The sequence below is a fragment of the Dioscorea cayenensis genome, chromosome 22 (assembly GCF_009730915.1).
Source record: "Dioscorea cayenensis subsp. rotundata cultivar TDr96_F1 chromosome 22, TDr96_F1_v2_PseudoChromosome.rev07_lg8_w22 25.fasta, whole genome shotgun sequence".
Taxonomy (NCBI): Eukaryota; Viridiplantae; Streptophyta; class Magnoliopsida; order Dioscoreales; family Dioscoreaceae; genus Dioscorea; species Dioscorea cayenensis.
Genome location: NC_052492.1, coordinates 234,443 through 250,392, shown reverse-complemented (window position 1 = coordinate 250,392; position 15,950 = coordinate 234,443). Strand labels below are relative to the sequence as shown.

Here is a 15,950-nt window from a genome sequence, read left to right as displayed (position 1 = left end):
GTTAGGATCCATTAATTTGGTCTGGATTTCCTGGATCGCCAGTGAAGCTGAAGCTTCTTTTTTGATAGCTAGAATCGATTCCTCAAGGTTGGCCTTATAATAGAATAATGTAAGTTTTATTTTATTTTATTTTATTTTTCAAACGCCTGATAGTCAGGTTGTTTATGAAAAATACAGAAATTTCTAAGGACATAACTGCAAAAGGGTTGATTTCCGTTGTATTGGGCCATCATTGGCCCGGTTTGGCCCAATTTGCATTTCAAAACCTCGGCCCAGATTCTCAAAAACCCAAGAACAAAATCGTCATCGTTCCGTCTCCATCGATCTCTCTGTCTTTTCCGGCGATGGCGCCGAAGAAGGTCGCGAGATCGGCCTCCTCCGATGATCCGGAGGAGCTCGCCCGTGTCCCTCTACAGGCTGTTCTCCTCGCTGACAGCTTCGCCACCAAGTTCCGCCCCATCACTCTCGAGCGCCCGAAGGTTTGGTGGCTCTCCTTCCTTTCTAGGTTCAGGTTTAGGGCTAGGGTTTGCCTGGTGTTTTGATTTGCAGTGAAATTTTGAGTCTTGGTGAAGGTGTTGCTACCGCTGGTGAACGTGCCGATGATTGAGTACACGCTGGCGTGGCTGGAGTCTGTTGGTGTTGAGGAGGTCTTCGTCTTCTGCTGCGCCCATGCAAACCAGGTCAAGGACTACCTCAACAAGTCCCAGTGGATCAAGCCTCCCTCCTCCTTCTCTTTCTCCGTTTCCACCATCGAATCCCACGATGCCATTAGTGCTGGTGATGCTCTCCGCGTCATCTACAACCGCAGCGTTGTAAGCTTTCTTTATCCTTGTGCAATCTTTGTTTCTATAGTTAAATGTGCCATCTAGTGATTCCATTGACAAGCTGCTGTTGTTTTGCTGTTTGATGTGTTCAAGATACGTGGAGATTTTATCCTTGTTAGTGGCGACACTGTCAGCAACATGGACCTCACTCAGGCTCTTCAAGAACATAAGGATAGGAGGAAGAAAGATCCGCTGGCTGTAATGACAATGGTCATCAAGCATGCGAAGCCTTCTTCTACAACCCTTCAGACCAGGCTTGGCACTGATGAGATTATTATCGGCATCCATCCAGAGACGAAGGAGCTTTTGTACTACGAGGACAAGGCAGATCACTTGCAGCGGGTCATATCATTGGATAAGACATTGCTCATGGAAAATCCGGCTCTTCGTTTGCACAATGATAAACAGGTCATTTTTTTGTGTTTGTGTAATTGATTGCAATAAATTATTTTCCTTTCTATGTACTCATCTGAGATTGATTGCTTACTGATTAAGTGTTTCTTTCTTTTTTTTTTTTTTCAGGATTGTTTCATAGATATATGCTCTCCTGAAGTTCTTAGTCTTTTCACAGATAATTTCGATTATCAACATCTTCGCCGTCATTTTGTGAAGGGATTGCTTGTTGATGATGTAAGACTATATTATCATTGCTTGGTTGCCTATTCAGGAAGTGTCTTAAAGTTTTCTTTAGAGTCTCAACTTGTAGGTTGTGCCACATTTTGGACCAATAATCAATTGCAATATTCAATCTATATTTCTCTTGAGAATACAAAAAGGCTTTATTTTGACATACTGTTCTTCTCTCTGATTTAGAGGCAGTGCATACTGGTCATGTTCTGATGGCATTGTTCTCTTTCCTCACTGTCTTGCCATGTTTATTGGTCTTTCTGTTCGTATCTGTTATTTGAATTGTTCGTATCATTTTAGTGGAACTTATGCATTAATCTACTTTTCTATCTATTTCATTCAGATTATGGGATATAAAATTTTTACGTATGAGACTCATGCAAGTTATGCGGCTAGAGTAGAGAATTTCAGGAGCTATGATACAATCAGCAAAGATATAATCCAGAGGTGGACGTATCCATTTGTTCCAGATGTTCAATATCTTGGAATTGGCTATCAGGCTAAGCTTGAAAGACAAGGAATCTATCGAGCTCCTGGTGAGAGACAATTTGTTCTTTCATAGTTTCATTGCACTTTTGTCTGTGCTATGCAGATACATATGCATGCCTTTTGTTGACTTCTTGTTGTTATGCTCAATGAAGTAGTAAAAGTCATATTTTTGATATTCTGAGAAAGCTCTGATAATATTTGCTTCACATGCTAAAAGCCAGGCTCCATTTTTTTCTCCTGTTGTTTGACAAGGGCCGAAATCCTCCACTTCCAAAGAATAGAGTTAACTTTTCTTTCTAGTGAGGATGTTTGTTTGTTAAGTTTAGTATTTCTTGTGTTGAATGCCTTTACTATTTCATGGATCTATAAACATTTGAGTTCTGTTTTCTTCATTTATAAATTCTTCTTATTTTTGATAATTCTCATCATCATTGATATCACTGTCTTCATCTATTCCTGTATTGCAAGAGTTATAATTTTACTTGACTAATGTATAAATAATTCTTCAGATGTCATCCTATCACGCTCTGCGCATGTTGGTGCCTTCTCTTTTGTTGGAAATGGAACCACTATTGGTGATCATAGTCATATCTCAACGTCAGTTATTGGTCAAAGATGCGTTATTGGGAAGAATGTTGTGATCGAAAGTTCCTACATTTGGGATAATGTCACAATTGAAGATGGGTGTAAGCTAAGTCATGCATTGGTTAGTGATGGGGTACAACTGAAGGCTGGTGTAATATTGGAATCTGGTGTTATATTATCTTTTAAGGTGTGTATTGCTAAACGAATGCGTATCTGGTGTTCTTATTTTTAGAAAAATGTGACCTGCATGCTTGCATGTTTACCAGCGTTTTGGATTAATAATTTTTTGCAATATGTAGCAAATGAGTTTTGACCTTTTTTTTCCACTATATTCTTGGTTCAAAATCAGCTTTATCAATTTTGGACAGTTCAATCTTACATTAGCATGCCTCATTTAATGTATCTAACTTGGGCGATTACTGATTATAATTGCAAGCTCGCTAATGCTTATAATCTCGCATGTTGTATCCAAGCCTTATGATTTGCCAAATATGTAATTTTTTTGAGAGATGGATAATGAGTGATTATTAGATTTCACGGTGTTAACCTTGCCTACACACGTCTTAGTTCAGAACTCATGGGTTGGTACATGCTTATTTGTGGGGTTTTATATGCATACAAGACCCTTTTCAATTAACTCCTTTCTCTAATTAATGTGCAAATTTTGGCATGCTGCTAATATATGCGCCTATGTCTTTCCTTTACATATCAATTTTTTTTTAAGAAAATTTGATCATCATCATCATCCTATAGGTTGAGGTTGGGCAGAAGCTTGTCATTCCTGCTTACTCAAAAGTTTCCGTACTTCCTCAACCATGCAAGCAAGATAGTGATGAGGAGCTGGAGTATGCTGATGCCACCGGTGGAGTTATTGAAAGTCCATGTAAGTCAACATGTTATTATATGTGCACTATTGAAACGCTCACTGATGTCTTACTTCTTGGGGAACCTCTTTGGCTTAATCTCCCTAATGTGTGGTTGCCTACTTGTTGACAATGTTTCTTCCCTATTTTGACTGTCTTTCTCACTTATAGTCTATGGGGCTGTTTAGTGTGTGACTGATCATTTTGATCATTGTTTGAATTATGCTTCTTTTGTATCTTTTCTGTATGGTATCTTACTTTACCTTTTTATTTGCAGCAATTTCAAGTGTGGCAAATGCTCGAAATCAGGATCTTTTGTCCGATATGCTAGATGTACCAGGCTCAGACGCAAATAAGGTATGCATCACCCTACTCCCCTACCAGGCTACTGGCATTACCTAAACCGATATTGCAGATATCAAGACACCTTTGTTTTCTTGTTTTATACCATGTTTTCTTTTAAATTTCACGTTCATGTTCAAAATTCAGCAAAATCTTTGGAACAAGGAATACTTCCCCTAACTTTATGAAGAATCTTTGGGTAGGAACTCTTGTTAAAGACTTGACAACATTGTAGAGTTGCATTTACAGTGTTGTTTTTAACTGAAATCTCAAAATTTTTCCGTTGGGCAATGATCATGTATTACAAAAATTAAATACTGGTATGTGAGTTCAAAGTAGCTCAGCCTCATGTGTGACACTAATCTTTTTCTATCCCTCGTGTAATCTTTTTCTATCTCTATGCTTCATTCTAATACTTGCTGGTGATGTCTAGGTTGGTATTTCTGGAGTTGGTTACATATGGTCAGTTTCTGAGGCAGAACATGATGAAGAGTGGAGATTTTCGATTGCACCAATCCCTAAAGAAAAACTTGAGAAGTTCTCTCAAAGTGCTCATGATGATAATGATGAAGTTAACCAAGATGAAAGCAGTATTCCAGCTTCTGGAGAATTAATTCCTGATTCTGATGGTACTGATTTTGATGGAGGTGTGGGGGAAGATTATCATGATTCTGCTGATTTTGAAAATGAGGTAATTGTTGTATGCATGCTCTAAGCAGTGCCACATAGCAATTGATTATTGCTTATGTTAGTATTTTTCATACTAATTTTAGCAACTTTTAGGTTGAGGCAACTTTCCGTAGGGCTCTTGCTGGAGTTGACGTTCAAAATGTGATTTTAGAAATTAGTTCACTACGGTAAAATCTGTCTTCTCAGTATGATTATTTCTGGTAATTATTTGCTACTCATGTGAAAGCTGTCTTGTTTCCTCAGTTTCAATTGTTTTTGTTACTTTTCAGTTCTGGTCTAACTCACTAGAGATTGTCGATATGTATATAAATAGGGACTTTAAGTTAGAATGTAAATGGGGCTATACTACACCTTGCAACAAGTATTTTATGTCTTGTCATGTATGCAATTGAGGTTTGAGTGTCTTTATTCTATTTATTGTACTGTTTCACTATGTTTTACTTTTGAAGGTCGCTAAACTTGAGCTTTTCTACCATTTATTTTAATTTTTCAATATGTTTTACTTTTGAAAATTGTGTTACATTCTTTTGGGTAACTACTATTACTATGTAACTATACTGCAACATGTTCAGGTTGTCATACAATATGTCACATGCAGATTGTGCTGGTGCACTGTTTTATGCTATTATGAAGTCAGCTTCGGATATTTCCTACTCTAATAACAGTGAGTGCTTCAAAATTTGAGTCTTCTTTTGCTGGCTTCTTTTGACCTGTTTCTAACATGTGGGTCATCACTAGCATTTTGTACTTTTCCACTCTATTTTCTTCAACCTATGAAACCTATCACTTGGAGTTGATAAAAGCTACCATTTGCAACATGTTTCTCCAATCTAGAGAGCTTATATTTGCTTTCTTTTAATTAAATTGTTCTTATGTCAACGACGTCGGGTCTATTGGTACACGGGTCGTTGATAGAGCTCTCACCGAGTGGTGAGAGTTCGATTCTCGGCTGAGGGCACATTTCTGGGAGTTGTGAATAGTGGTTGTGTACGGGTGGTTTCAGCGCCCACATGAGCGTGGCCCCGTCCCCATTTGTTCCACCGAGGCTTGTGCACGTCCCTGGGTCTCGAGTGGGTTCGCCCCGCTCCTCTTCCCCAAAAAAATTAAATTGTTCTTATGATGCCTCATATAATGCAGCTGAGCTATCTGCAAATACCAAGATGGAAATTAACAAGTGGAAGAATCTTTTGAAGAACTATATTAAGAGCCAGGATGAAGAGGTACTTCTACAGTTCTACTCTTATTTTATCTAGTCTCCTTGGATTTTTTCCCCAGCCATTCCAATATATATACGATCTTTACACGTGATAAGTTTTTCTTTTTCTTGTATTTTTATGTTTTTGTTATGAAAATCGGTTTGTTGTTTGAACCTTGTCTCTGAATGATCTTATAAATTCCATGAATTTGTGTCAACAGATTGAAGTTATAATGAAATTTGAGGAGATTTGCTTAGAGACCATCAGAGAATTCCGTCTTTTGTTTACAGATGTAAGTATGTGGCTTGCTCAAACAAATATTGCATTTGGATGAGGTCTATATCGACCAAACTAAATAATTTCTTTGGTGGAACAACAATTTATCCTGTTAGGAATAAAAAAAATGATCTACTCATTTTTAATTAGTTGCTGTCACTTGCCAAGCAAATTGGGAAACGAATGTCTACATGTGGTTTCTCTGCAAAGAGTTGTGTTATAAATACTATTGGAGTGAATGAATTGATGCATTAGTTGGCAAAGGAATATTGGTTTCTTTCTTGAACAAGCCTGTGATTGTGCATTTTGGATTAGTCTTAGTATGGTTTTAATTGGAAACTACTTATATGGCTATTATCAATAAGAATTATGCCTTGATTTCTAGAGCTGCTTTTCTTTCTTTATAAATGAGTTTGCAACCCTGAACTTCCATTCTCTGGTTACACAAAAAGATGTGTGGAATCAATAATGATGCTGTTGTTACTTAATCTTCTAATTCTTCTAAACTCTTGTCAGATTTCTTCTGCCTATACTCGTTTGAATGTGTGCTTATTGTATTGGTAGATATTGCACCACCTGTATGAGGAGGACATTATAACAGAAGATGCAATTCTCTCCTGGGAAAATGAGAAACAAGGTGCAGACGAATCAGATAAGATCTTTGTCAAGCAGGCAGAACATTTTATCAAGGTATGCATGTCTCTAACAACTTGTTGAATCCTCTTATTGCTGCATCTTACTAAAAAATGTGTGATCATGACAAATAGTCAAGGTTGTCTTATCCTTTTCAACTATATGATTTTGAAAGCATCATTTGCACCTTAATTCACTAACTGGAATGTTTATACTGTGTGCAGTGGTTAAAAGAGGCCTCTGAGGAAGATGAAGATGAAGATGAAGATGACTGAGTATATTAAATACCGGCCTTTGTTACCCTAAACATTAGTCCTTGCTCAAAGGAGTGAGAGGTTGATTTGAATGAATCGATTCTTTTGACAAGGGGTGTTAAAAATAAATTTTTTTTTTTTTGTTGTAAAAAGACTATTTTATTAGATATTTTGGTGATTTTTTCCACATACTGTGGACTGATACTGGTTAGTGTTGTTTAATCTGATAGTTTTAATTATGGCAGTCAGATGTGGTTTCACTCACGTCCGTGTGATTGTGTGGAGTTTTGTTTGTGTTAGTGTATGCCTTAATATTTTAATATGATTTTTTTCTTTCTCAGAACTTTTGACTTTTTTGATAAAAAATGTTAAAAAGATTATCATTAAAAAATAATATGCAATCTGCTTAATCAAATTATAGCCGATATTTTATTTGATGTACGCTATATATATATATTGAAAAAAAATGAATAAACCACTTGTTCAAAGATATTCTTAATTTGTGTTAAAAGGAGAAAATATGTGTGTAAATATATATTTAATTTTTGACAAGTGAAACTCAATTAAAAGGAGAAAAATAATTATTTATTTATTTATCTTTTTGTCGTTCTTCTATGTCTTTCTTTCACCCTTACAAATTTTCTTTCTCCTACTATAAGTCTATAACGCCCCTTCGTGTTAATCTCCTCTTTCTCCAAAACTGCTTTTACTTACCCTTTCTTTATATATCCTTAATCTTTTATACACAAGAGAGATGAGAGAGTAAGAAAAAGAAGAGAGAAGACAACAGGAATGAGAAGGGAGAGAGAGGAAAAACCGGAGTAGAGGTTAAAAATAAAGGTACTTTTGTCCGTTGAAAATAAATTTAGTTGTAATTATAACTCTGGGATCACACATCCAAAAATTCATGTTATTTAAGAGGTAACGCATACACTTGCAAATTTTGATGTTTTATGGGGACATAAAGGCACATCTGCAAGCGCACACATTTATCTCTGGAAGTGCGGCCACACTATGCAAATTTTGAAAATTTCAAAGGGTATCCCGGGAAAATTTGTGTTCTTTCTAAAAAAATATATACATTCAAATGATCCTTTAAAGAATGTACCACTAGAAGTGCACCAGACGACTAATAAGTCACAGACTTGAGTACATATAGATACTGTGAAATATACAGATTTAAAATCATTCTCCCACCTGCCCATGGATACTGCGGTTGCCTGGTTAAATTGTTCACATTTGAACATTTTGACCATCATGCTGCGGCTGCCAATATATATACAAACACAGAAATGAAGTTCTCTGAACCAAAAATCAATCAATCTTAAAAAACAAGAATATGCTTTTTTATCACCATTATTTATAATATATATGTCTGGGGTTAAAGAACATGTCATCAGCTAGCACAAAACTGGCACAAGAACATAAAGCTAAGACAATACAAAACCAACATGAATACAGGCACATCTATGGTTTCTAGCATTTAGGACGGATATCAATACCATGGACGATGAGACCACTGATGTGGCGGGCATTATTATCTACCACACACATCTTCACCTCACCGTCATCACCGTCTCTGGTATAAAATTCACCGATCTCAATCTCCATCCATCCATCCGGCCTCCTGTGAGGCTCCATCACCTCCACTGCTGCTAGGTTACTACCATTGGATGATGGTTGTTTTCTTTTCCTTCCCCGGAAACGACCCACTCTGTGTGAGACATTGCCTCCCAGCTTCACAGTTGCCTTATGAAACCTATCCAGCCCACGAGACCGTTCAACAATGCTGAACACAAGGTGTACCCCGTACGTGGTCTCCCGTGACAGAATCTTTGTCTCCAGTGTCCCGTATATCTCCAACCAAGGCCCGTCCACCAGTTCCGCCACCTTTGAGAACCTAATCAGTAACATTATCCATAAATTGTTAGTGCTCCCCTATGTGCTGCTAAGCAATTCTGTATTGTTATTTCTCATACATCCTTCAAGAGAAAGAGAAACAAGAAGGAAATAAAAAGGAAAGACTTCCCAATTCATTCCCTCGTACAAATTCAATAACTAAAAATACATACAACATTGTGTGCTTTTTGCATAATTGATCAAATAGATTTCTCAACTAAATAGATGCTTTTTGTATAACTTTTTCTTGAGATGACCAATGTAATAATCTTCATATAACTTGTTATTTGCAAGCGTAAGTTATATAAGCCTTCAAAGTTGAAAGAGGTGAACAATAAAACAAGGAATAAATTAATCACATTTTCAGTGTTTGCTAAGTAATCAGAACATTTACATCTCTTTCTATTTTAAAACCTGCTGTTACTTGGTATCTGAAGAAATAATGAATGTGCTAAAATATATTTATAAATATTATTAGAATAGAAAATCGACAAACAATAATTCCATTCATTAAACGCAAGTCAATTGAAAGCAAATTCACAAGGCAAGGATCATATATATATATATGCATTTCCCAAAATAAAGGAAATAAATTATACAATGGCTTACTTAATTGTTCAAATAAACACTTCCAATCACTTGCAGATACTATTTAAAGACCACCACAAGTATATACCTTTCAACCTTGTTATAGGGATACAAATTTTTTCACAATATTCTCAAAATGTCACAAATAAAGAAGATCAAAATAAGGGCTGGTTTATCACATTGAAAATCAAACAGGGAAACTAAGAATTAACAGCAAGGTTATTCTCAACTATTAAACATACTAACCCTACCATTTATATTTCCAAAAAACAATTAGAAAATTGAGCTTCATAAACAGAGATATCTAAGCAATCATTTTAGATAAAATACATTAAAAAACAGAGAAAGAAAGGCATCCATCCAAAATCAGTAAAAGAAAAAAAATAGATAAACAATAAATGAGGTATAAAGAAAACCTAGAATCACGAAGAGAAATCCATTCAAAGCCCTCTAAGCGCAACAGTTTGGGCGACAACATGTAGCACTTCCGCCCACTCGATTTCTCCAAGCAGAAGCTCTGTCAAAAAGATCATATTTTTAACTCAATCCAAACAACAAGAACCCTAGATTATATCATTCTATTGAAGAAACCCTAGAAAACAGAACAAGCATCGATGCTTTACCATCTTGCCATCATCGATGAAAATTGGATCGCAGAGGTTGAAGTACAACTCCTTCTTGGACGAGTACTCTATGCGATCAACGGCGCGCGATAAGATGTCATCCACATCGAAAGGGAGAAACTTTTCCCAGAGGAAGTCGAAGTTCGCGGCGGAACGGAAAACCGGGCAAACCATGGCTGCCCGGCAAACATCTTCCGGTGAGGTTCGGGACAGCACATGCAAGATGCATTCCTCCGGCAATCTACCGAAATCCACCATCACCGCCGCCTCTCTCCCGTTTTCTCCGGCGATTCTCAGAGCGAAGGCGATGAGAACGAGGACGCGTGTTGGAAACTATTCATCACCAAAAGCCGTCAGTGAATGAATGAATGAAGACACGTCATTTTTAAAGATTTAAATAAATTTAAATATAAATTTCAAGAGAGTTTTACATGACACCCCTTGAATAATACCGAAATTGCTTACGCACTCTTTCATTTTTTTAAGAAAGTTTTTTTTTTTTTTTTATTTATGTTTTTCAATATTTTAAATTTGATTAAACTGGTTGTTTCTTTTTTTTAGTGTTTGCATAAATTTATTTTATAATATATAATATCAGGAATTAACATATTATTGTGTTGTACTTTCAATTTCTAAATAGTTAAATGATATACACACACACATGACGAAGAAGTCATTTATTTTTTTTAAAGTTCAATATTATATCTAACACAATAGGTGAAAGTTATACATAGAAAAACTTGATAGAAAAGTGAAGCAAGACTAAAGCTTTGTAGGATGAATCTCAATACCTTGGACAATGAGACCACGCTTAAAGACAAATTATATTAGAGAGATCAAAGAGATAGATTGATTATATTAGAGTAACTAAATAAGGTATTCTACGCTACAAGCATGATGACGGCCTATATATATGATGAGGTAACAATAAAACAGGGAATAAATTAATCACATTTTCAGTAATTTAAATATATATATCTATTTCTATTTTAAAAGTGTTTGTCGTTTTTGTCAAAAAAATAAAATAAAATAAAATAAACCAGGATAAATATCACTAAATAAATCAGGTATTCACGTCTCTTGTCAGGTCTCCCCTCTATGATTGCTTGGCAAAGGGGTTTATCCCTAAAAGGTTATTTAAATCATCGTAACTGATGCACTTCTACATTTACATGTCTTCTGATTTAGTGCTTGTCGTTTTTGTCAAAAAAAAATTATAATATTAAGAAATTTTCAATTACTAGTATAAATTTGTAGTTCAAATGTCATATCTTTGAGCGAGGATGTATAAAATGGATGATCTATTTCAGACCTGTGGCCTATGAGCATGTATTGATGTATATAACTATTGTCGTTTTTATAATATATGTATATATATATTATTAATTTTGAAAACAAATTTTATTTTTTATAATATGGAATATCAAATATTATATAAATACAAAAAATTAGTTCATATTTTTATATAATTATTCCATGATTTGTTCATGAAAATAAAGTTAAAAATCAATTGCTACAACCAATGCCCAACAAGATATATCTAAATTTTTTACATCATCCTGTCCACCGGCTTCGCCGCCTCTAAGAACCTAATCAACAACAATATTCACAAATTGTGAGTGTACGTCTATGTGTGATTGTGTAACTCTGTGATTTATTATTTATTTATTTTGATGTGATAAATAGAATTAGTTAAAGACCGACTTAAAAAATTAATCATGTGATTTATGCATCCTCAGGAGTTACAAATCAATACTCATATTAAAGACTCATCACCACCATATAAATATGGTTAAACTTAAATTTGAGATATTTCACTATACTTTTCATAGCAAAGTTAATATCACTGAATTAAAAACCTTTTAATTTATTTATTATTGTTTTTTAAATAAATGTGAATAAATCACAGATTTATTTATTTATTCTTCCTTATATTAATCAGTTGATAGAAAAAAAAAATAAAGAAATTATAAAGAAATTACAAAGAAAGACTTTGTGATTCATTCTCCTATAAAAATCCAAAAACTAAAGAAATGCGTATGACACTGTATGCTTTTTGTAAAATTGATCAAATAGATTTCTCAACCAAATAGATGCTTTTAATTGTCTTCACAGTGGTCATAATCATAACATAATTTTGAACTTGTTATTTGCAAGCATGAGTTAAAGAAGCCTTCAAAGTTAAAAGAGATAAAATAAAACAGAGAATATATTAATCACATGTTCAATGTTTGCTAAGTCATGAAGAAATAATGAATGTGCTACAATATGCTACAAATCTTTCAATTTAATAAATAGTAATTTCAACAGTAATTTTTTTAAAAAAAATAAGAATGTACAGTATTCATAACAGCATCCCAACCAATCACAACCATCAAAAGCTATTTACAACCAGCCGGGAGAAGAAAATAAACAAAATATAAACCAACCTACAACCTTATCATCCAGTTAAATACAATAGTTCTTATACTGTTTATACACCTATTTAATCTTTTCTCTTCTTCCTGTGTCTGTCTCTCTGTTCTATGCTTTCTCTTACTTTTTTTTTATCTGCAATTAACGTTTTGCCATGCACATCCTAAAATAAAGGGAGAAAAACATACAATGGCTTAATTGTTCAAAATCAGTTGCAGATACTATTTATTTAAAGACCACAAGTATCAGGTAGAAAGAAACACATCTGTTTGATAATGACTCATAAAACAAAAAATAAAAATAAAAGTAACACTGTTACAAGTTTATCCATATGAACAATGAGGTTTTTTTTTTATTATTATTGTATAATTATTTAAGTAAAGTCCAAACATATTTAACACAATAGGTGAAAGTTATACATAGGAAAGCTTGACAGAAAAGTGATGCAAGACTAAAACTTACTTTCTAGGACGGATCTCAATACCTTGGACAATGAGGCCACGCTTCCAATGGCCTCCTTTGATCTCCATGAAGTTCATCTCCACTTCCCCATCATCACCACATTCAGTGTCAAACTCACCAAGTTCAATCTCCATCCAGCCATCCTCTCTTGAGACAACTTCAGTGGTACTCTGTAATTCTATGACCTGAGCCACTAGATCTTCATAATCATCATTGTCAGAATGGTCACTCAGCTCGTTCTCCATCCAATCATATCCATATGCACTATATTCAGTTTCAAGGGGGGTCATTAAGCGAGTAATGTGAGAGGAGACATGTGCTCCTAGCTTCACCGATGTCTCCTGAGATGGGTGATCCAGGCCACGAGAGGCTTCTGTGAGGTTGAAGACCAGATATGCAGCGTATTTGGTAAGCTGTGATAGCTGCCTAGTGTCCAGCGATCCACGGATCTCCAGCCAACACACATCTAATAGTTCTGCCACCTCCTCGAACCTGTATATATATACACACACACATGCCAGACCAACAACATCAACGCTCTGTTGTACTTAAACAACCACCCAAATGCCTTTTGTTCTTTTAACAGACAATGCAACTTACCCTGATTTCTTAATTATAAAACTATACAGATTGGTTGAATTGTTTATGCATACTTTTCAGACAAATTGTTTATTCTTTGTTTTTCAGATGAAATTGAGATCAATTATCCATATTTTTGAATAAAAAAAAAATAGACCAATCCTTTACTTCAACATTTGTGTTTCAAACATAATCCCATAAATTATCATTCAAGGGCAAGTGAGTGAATATAAGATCAACTTAATAAGTAAGACTTGTCTGCCGAAATTATTTTCACCTGACAAACCTGATTTAAACCATCTCGAGTTATTGTTTTACTGTGGAAATAATAACAAACCACTTTATCTAAAAATATAAACAAGCTATTTTGCCACAAACACTAACAGTGTTCTGCAACTTTCCATTATGAATGAAAACAATTCAACTATTACATTGACACTTTTGAAAATATACTCACTACCACCAAAATACAAGATGTTGTAACACCCTGCAATAGCACACAGTTCATTCCCTCATATTCATAATTCAAATTCTACTAGTTTTTTGAAAAAAAAAATTTTATAAAATACAAGTAATTTGGTTTGGGGTACCAAACTATTCAGTGCAAATGTATGTTATCCCTTCAGTTACTAAAAGAAACAAACAGATACAGTGAATGGTAGTAAATGCTACAAAAATTAATTAATTCCAAAATAGATAAAATATATACAAAACAAATGAATCAATAGGCACTTAAATGAGATAAATAAATGAAAAAAATAATTAAAAATAAGTAATAAAAGAGAGAGAGAGAGAAAAAAAAAACCTGGTATTATCAACAGAAATCCACCTCCAGTAATGCGAAGTATCAGCCCATGTAATTGACAACAGTTTCGCCGACAACATGTAGCACTTCTTCCCACTTGATTTCTCCAAGAAAAAACTCTGCCATCCATCCAAGTAAATTAAAAAAAAAAAAATCGTGCATCAAAACCATTCATTTATAACAATCAAATAACAATTGATAGATTTGGGTAACTTTAAAGAGAAAGAGTAAAGAAACCTAGAACAAATCATCAATTGAAAATTGAAAAACAGCTATAAGAAAAATCCATGATTTACCATCTTGCCATCATTGATGAGAATTGGATTGCAGAGGCGGAAGTACAACTCCCGTTTGGACGAGCATTCGATGTGATCGACGGCGCGCAACAAGATCTCGTCGATATCGGAAGGAATAAAGCGTTCCCAGACTGTGTCGGAGGCGGCGGCTGAGAAGAAGACATGGGAAACCATCGCAAACCTACATACCTCTGGAGGCGAGGTTAACGACAACACATTCGAGATGCATCCCTCTGGAAGTTTACTAAAATCCACTCCATCCATCACCGCCATCTCCATCTCCATCTCTCTCTCTCTCTCTCTCTCTCTCTCTCTCTCTCTCTCTCTCCGTGTCTCTCTCTCTGTGTCTCTTCCACTCTCGAAGGCGATCTTCACTCTTTCTCTCTCTCTCTCTCTCTCTCTTTCTCTACGGGAAGAAGTAAAGGTGACGCTTGAAAAGGACGAAATTACTCAAGATTTTTTAATTTCCAAAATTAATTATTTTTTTTTAATGATTTTTAATATATTAATATCAATACCAATGACCGGCTGATTTGGGGTGAGGTTGTTGGAAATATATAGCTACAATTAGTCAATTAAAAAAAAAAATTAAATTAAAAGCCAAGTCAATAATTAAAAGTGGAAATTGCCAAAAAAACCCTTTAAATTTGTAAAATTGTCAAAAATACCCCAGATTAGTTTTTCGATCACAAAACCCCTCATTTTAAAAGTCTATGTTTTTTTCAAACCCCCAAAACCCCTATAGCGGATGTGAGCGGAGTGAGTTTCAAATTTTTTTGGACGAAAATGCCCTTGCATGGGGAGTTGTGGGCTGCGACCATCTCGGCGATTTGAGAGGAAGTGGGCGGTTTTCAGTAGGGAGTAACCCAGAGAGCAATTTATTGGAGCCCAGTTTAATTGCTTTTTCTCGACTCACGTCTTGACTTTTCCATTTCGAAAGTCGTCTCGAAAGTTGTCTCTACCGTGAAGCCTCCGTAATTGGCATTTCATCGACTTTTTTTCCTTTCCACCCGGTATCTCGAAGGAGAAGTCCCCATGTAACTAGTTGGCATTTCATCGATTCTGCGATCTAAGGTATTGAGTATGGTTTTTATGTTAACTGCTTACATTCTAAAAGAAAGATTTTTTTCGGTTTTGTTTTTGTGCTCTGCTTTTTTTGTTGGAAGATATTGAAGTCTGCGAGGGGATTTCTCATTTGGGGTTTTGTTAGTCTGCGAGGGAGATTTCTCGGCTAGGGTTTTTGTTTTGCATTTTTCAGTATGTATACACTATCGAAATAGTTTTTTCGATTGTTATGATTTGTGTAATATTTATAATGTACATTTCCGTTTCGTTTGATATGGTTGCGATTTTACAAATGAGGTTGACGTTTAAGAAATGAGATATTCTGAGTTTAACATTTGTTGTCTCGTTTAAAGTATTCTCGTCTCTGTTTAACAAAATGGGTCTCTGTTTAACATTTTATATCTACTGTTTAATAAGCGAGAGTTCTGGTTTAAAACCT

At 35.1% G+C, this 15,950-nt stretch overlaps 3 protein-coding genes across 3 annotated transcripts; 1 reads left to right on the top strand and 2 right to left on the bottom strand.

Moving 5' to 3' along the window:
* The first annotated feature begins 285 nt into the window (after positions 1-285).
* On the top strand, positions 286-7,043 carry LOC120252723 (translation initiation factor eIF-2B subunit epsilon). The gene is made up of 15 exons (XM_039260846.1): positions 286-479; positions 573-812; positions 918-1,232; positions 1,347-1,454; positions 1,795-1,987; positions 2,450-2,712; positions 3,279-3,408; positions 3,666-3,745; positions 4,164-4,421; positions 4,514-4,587; positions 4,993-5,084; positions 5,558-5,640; positions 5,837-5,908; positions 6,457-6,582; positions 6,750-7,043. Exons 1-15 carry the CDS (start codon positions 345-347, stop codon positions 6,798-6,800), a joined length of 2,220 nt encoding a protein of 739 aa, XP_039116780.1. The 5' UTR covers positions 286-344; the 3' UTR covers positions 6,801-7,043.
* Positions 7,044-8,103: 1,060 nt separating this feature from the next.
* On the bottom strand, positions 8,104-10,249 carry LOC120252703 (F-box protein At2g02240-like). Its single transcript, XM_039260820.1, has 3 exons — positions 9,890-10,249; positions 9,683-9,783; positions 8,104-8,679 (listed from the first exon to the last, which is right to left on the bottom strand). Exons 1-3 carry the CDS (start codon positions 10,145-10,147, stop codon positions 8,256-8,258), a joined length of 783 nt encoding a protein of 260 aa, XP_039116754.1. The 5' UTR covers positions 10,148-10,249; the 3' UTR covers positions 8,104-8,255.
* A 2,385-nt stretch (positions 10,250-12,634) lies between these two features.
* On the bottom strand, positions 12,635-14,814 carry LOC120252725 (F-box protein At2g02240-like). The gene is made up of 3 exons (XM_039260849.1): positions 14,447-14,814; positions 14,151-14,269; positions 12,635-13,258 (listed from the first exon to the last, which is right to left on the bottom strand). The coding sequence occupies exons 1-3, from the start codon at positions 14,729-14,731 to the stop codon at positions 12,763-12,765; spliced, it is 900 nt and encodes a 299-aa protein (XP_039116783.1). The 5' UTR covers positions 14,732-14,814; the 3' UTR covers positions 12,635-12,762.
* Positions 14,815-15,950: the final 1,136 nt, after the last annotated feature.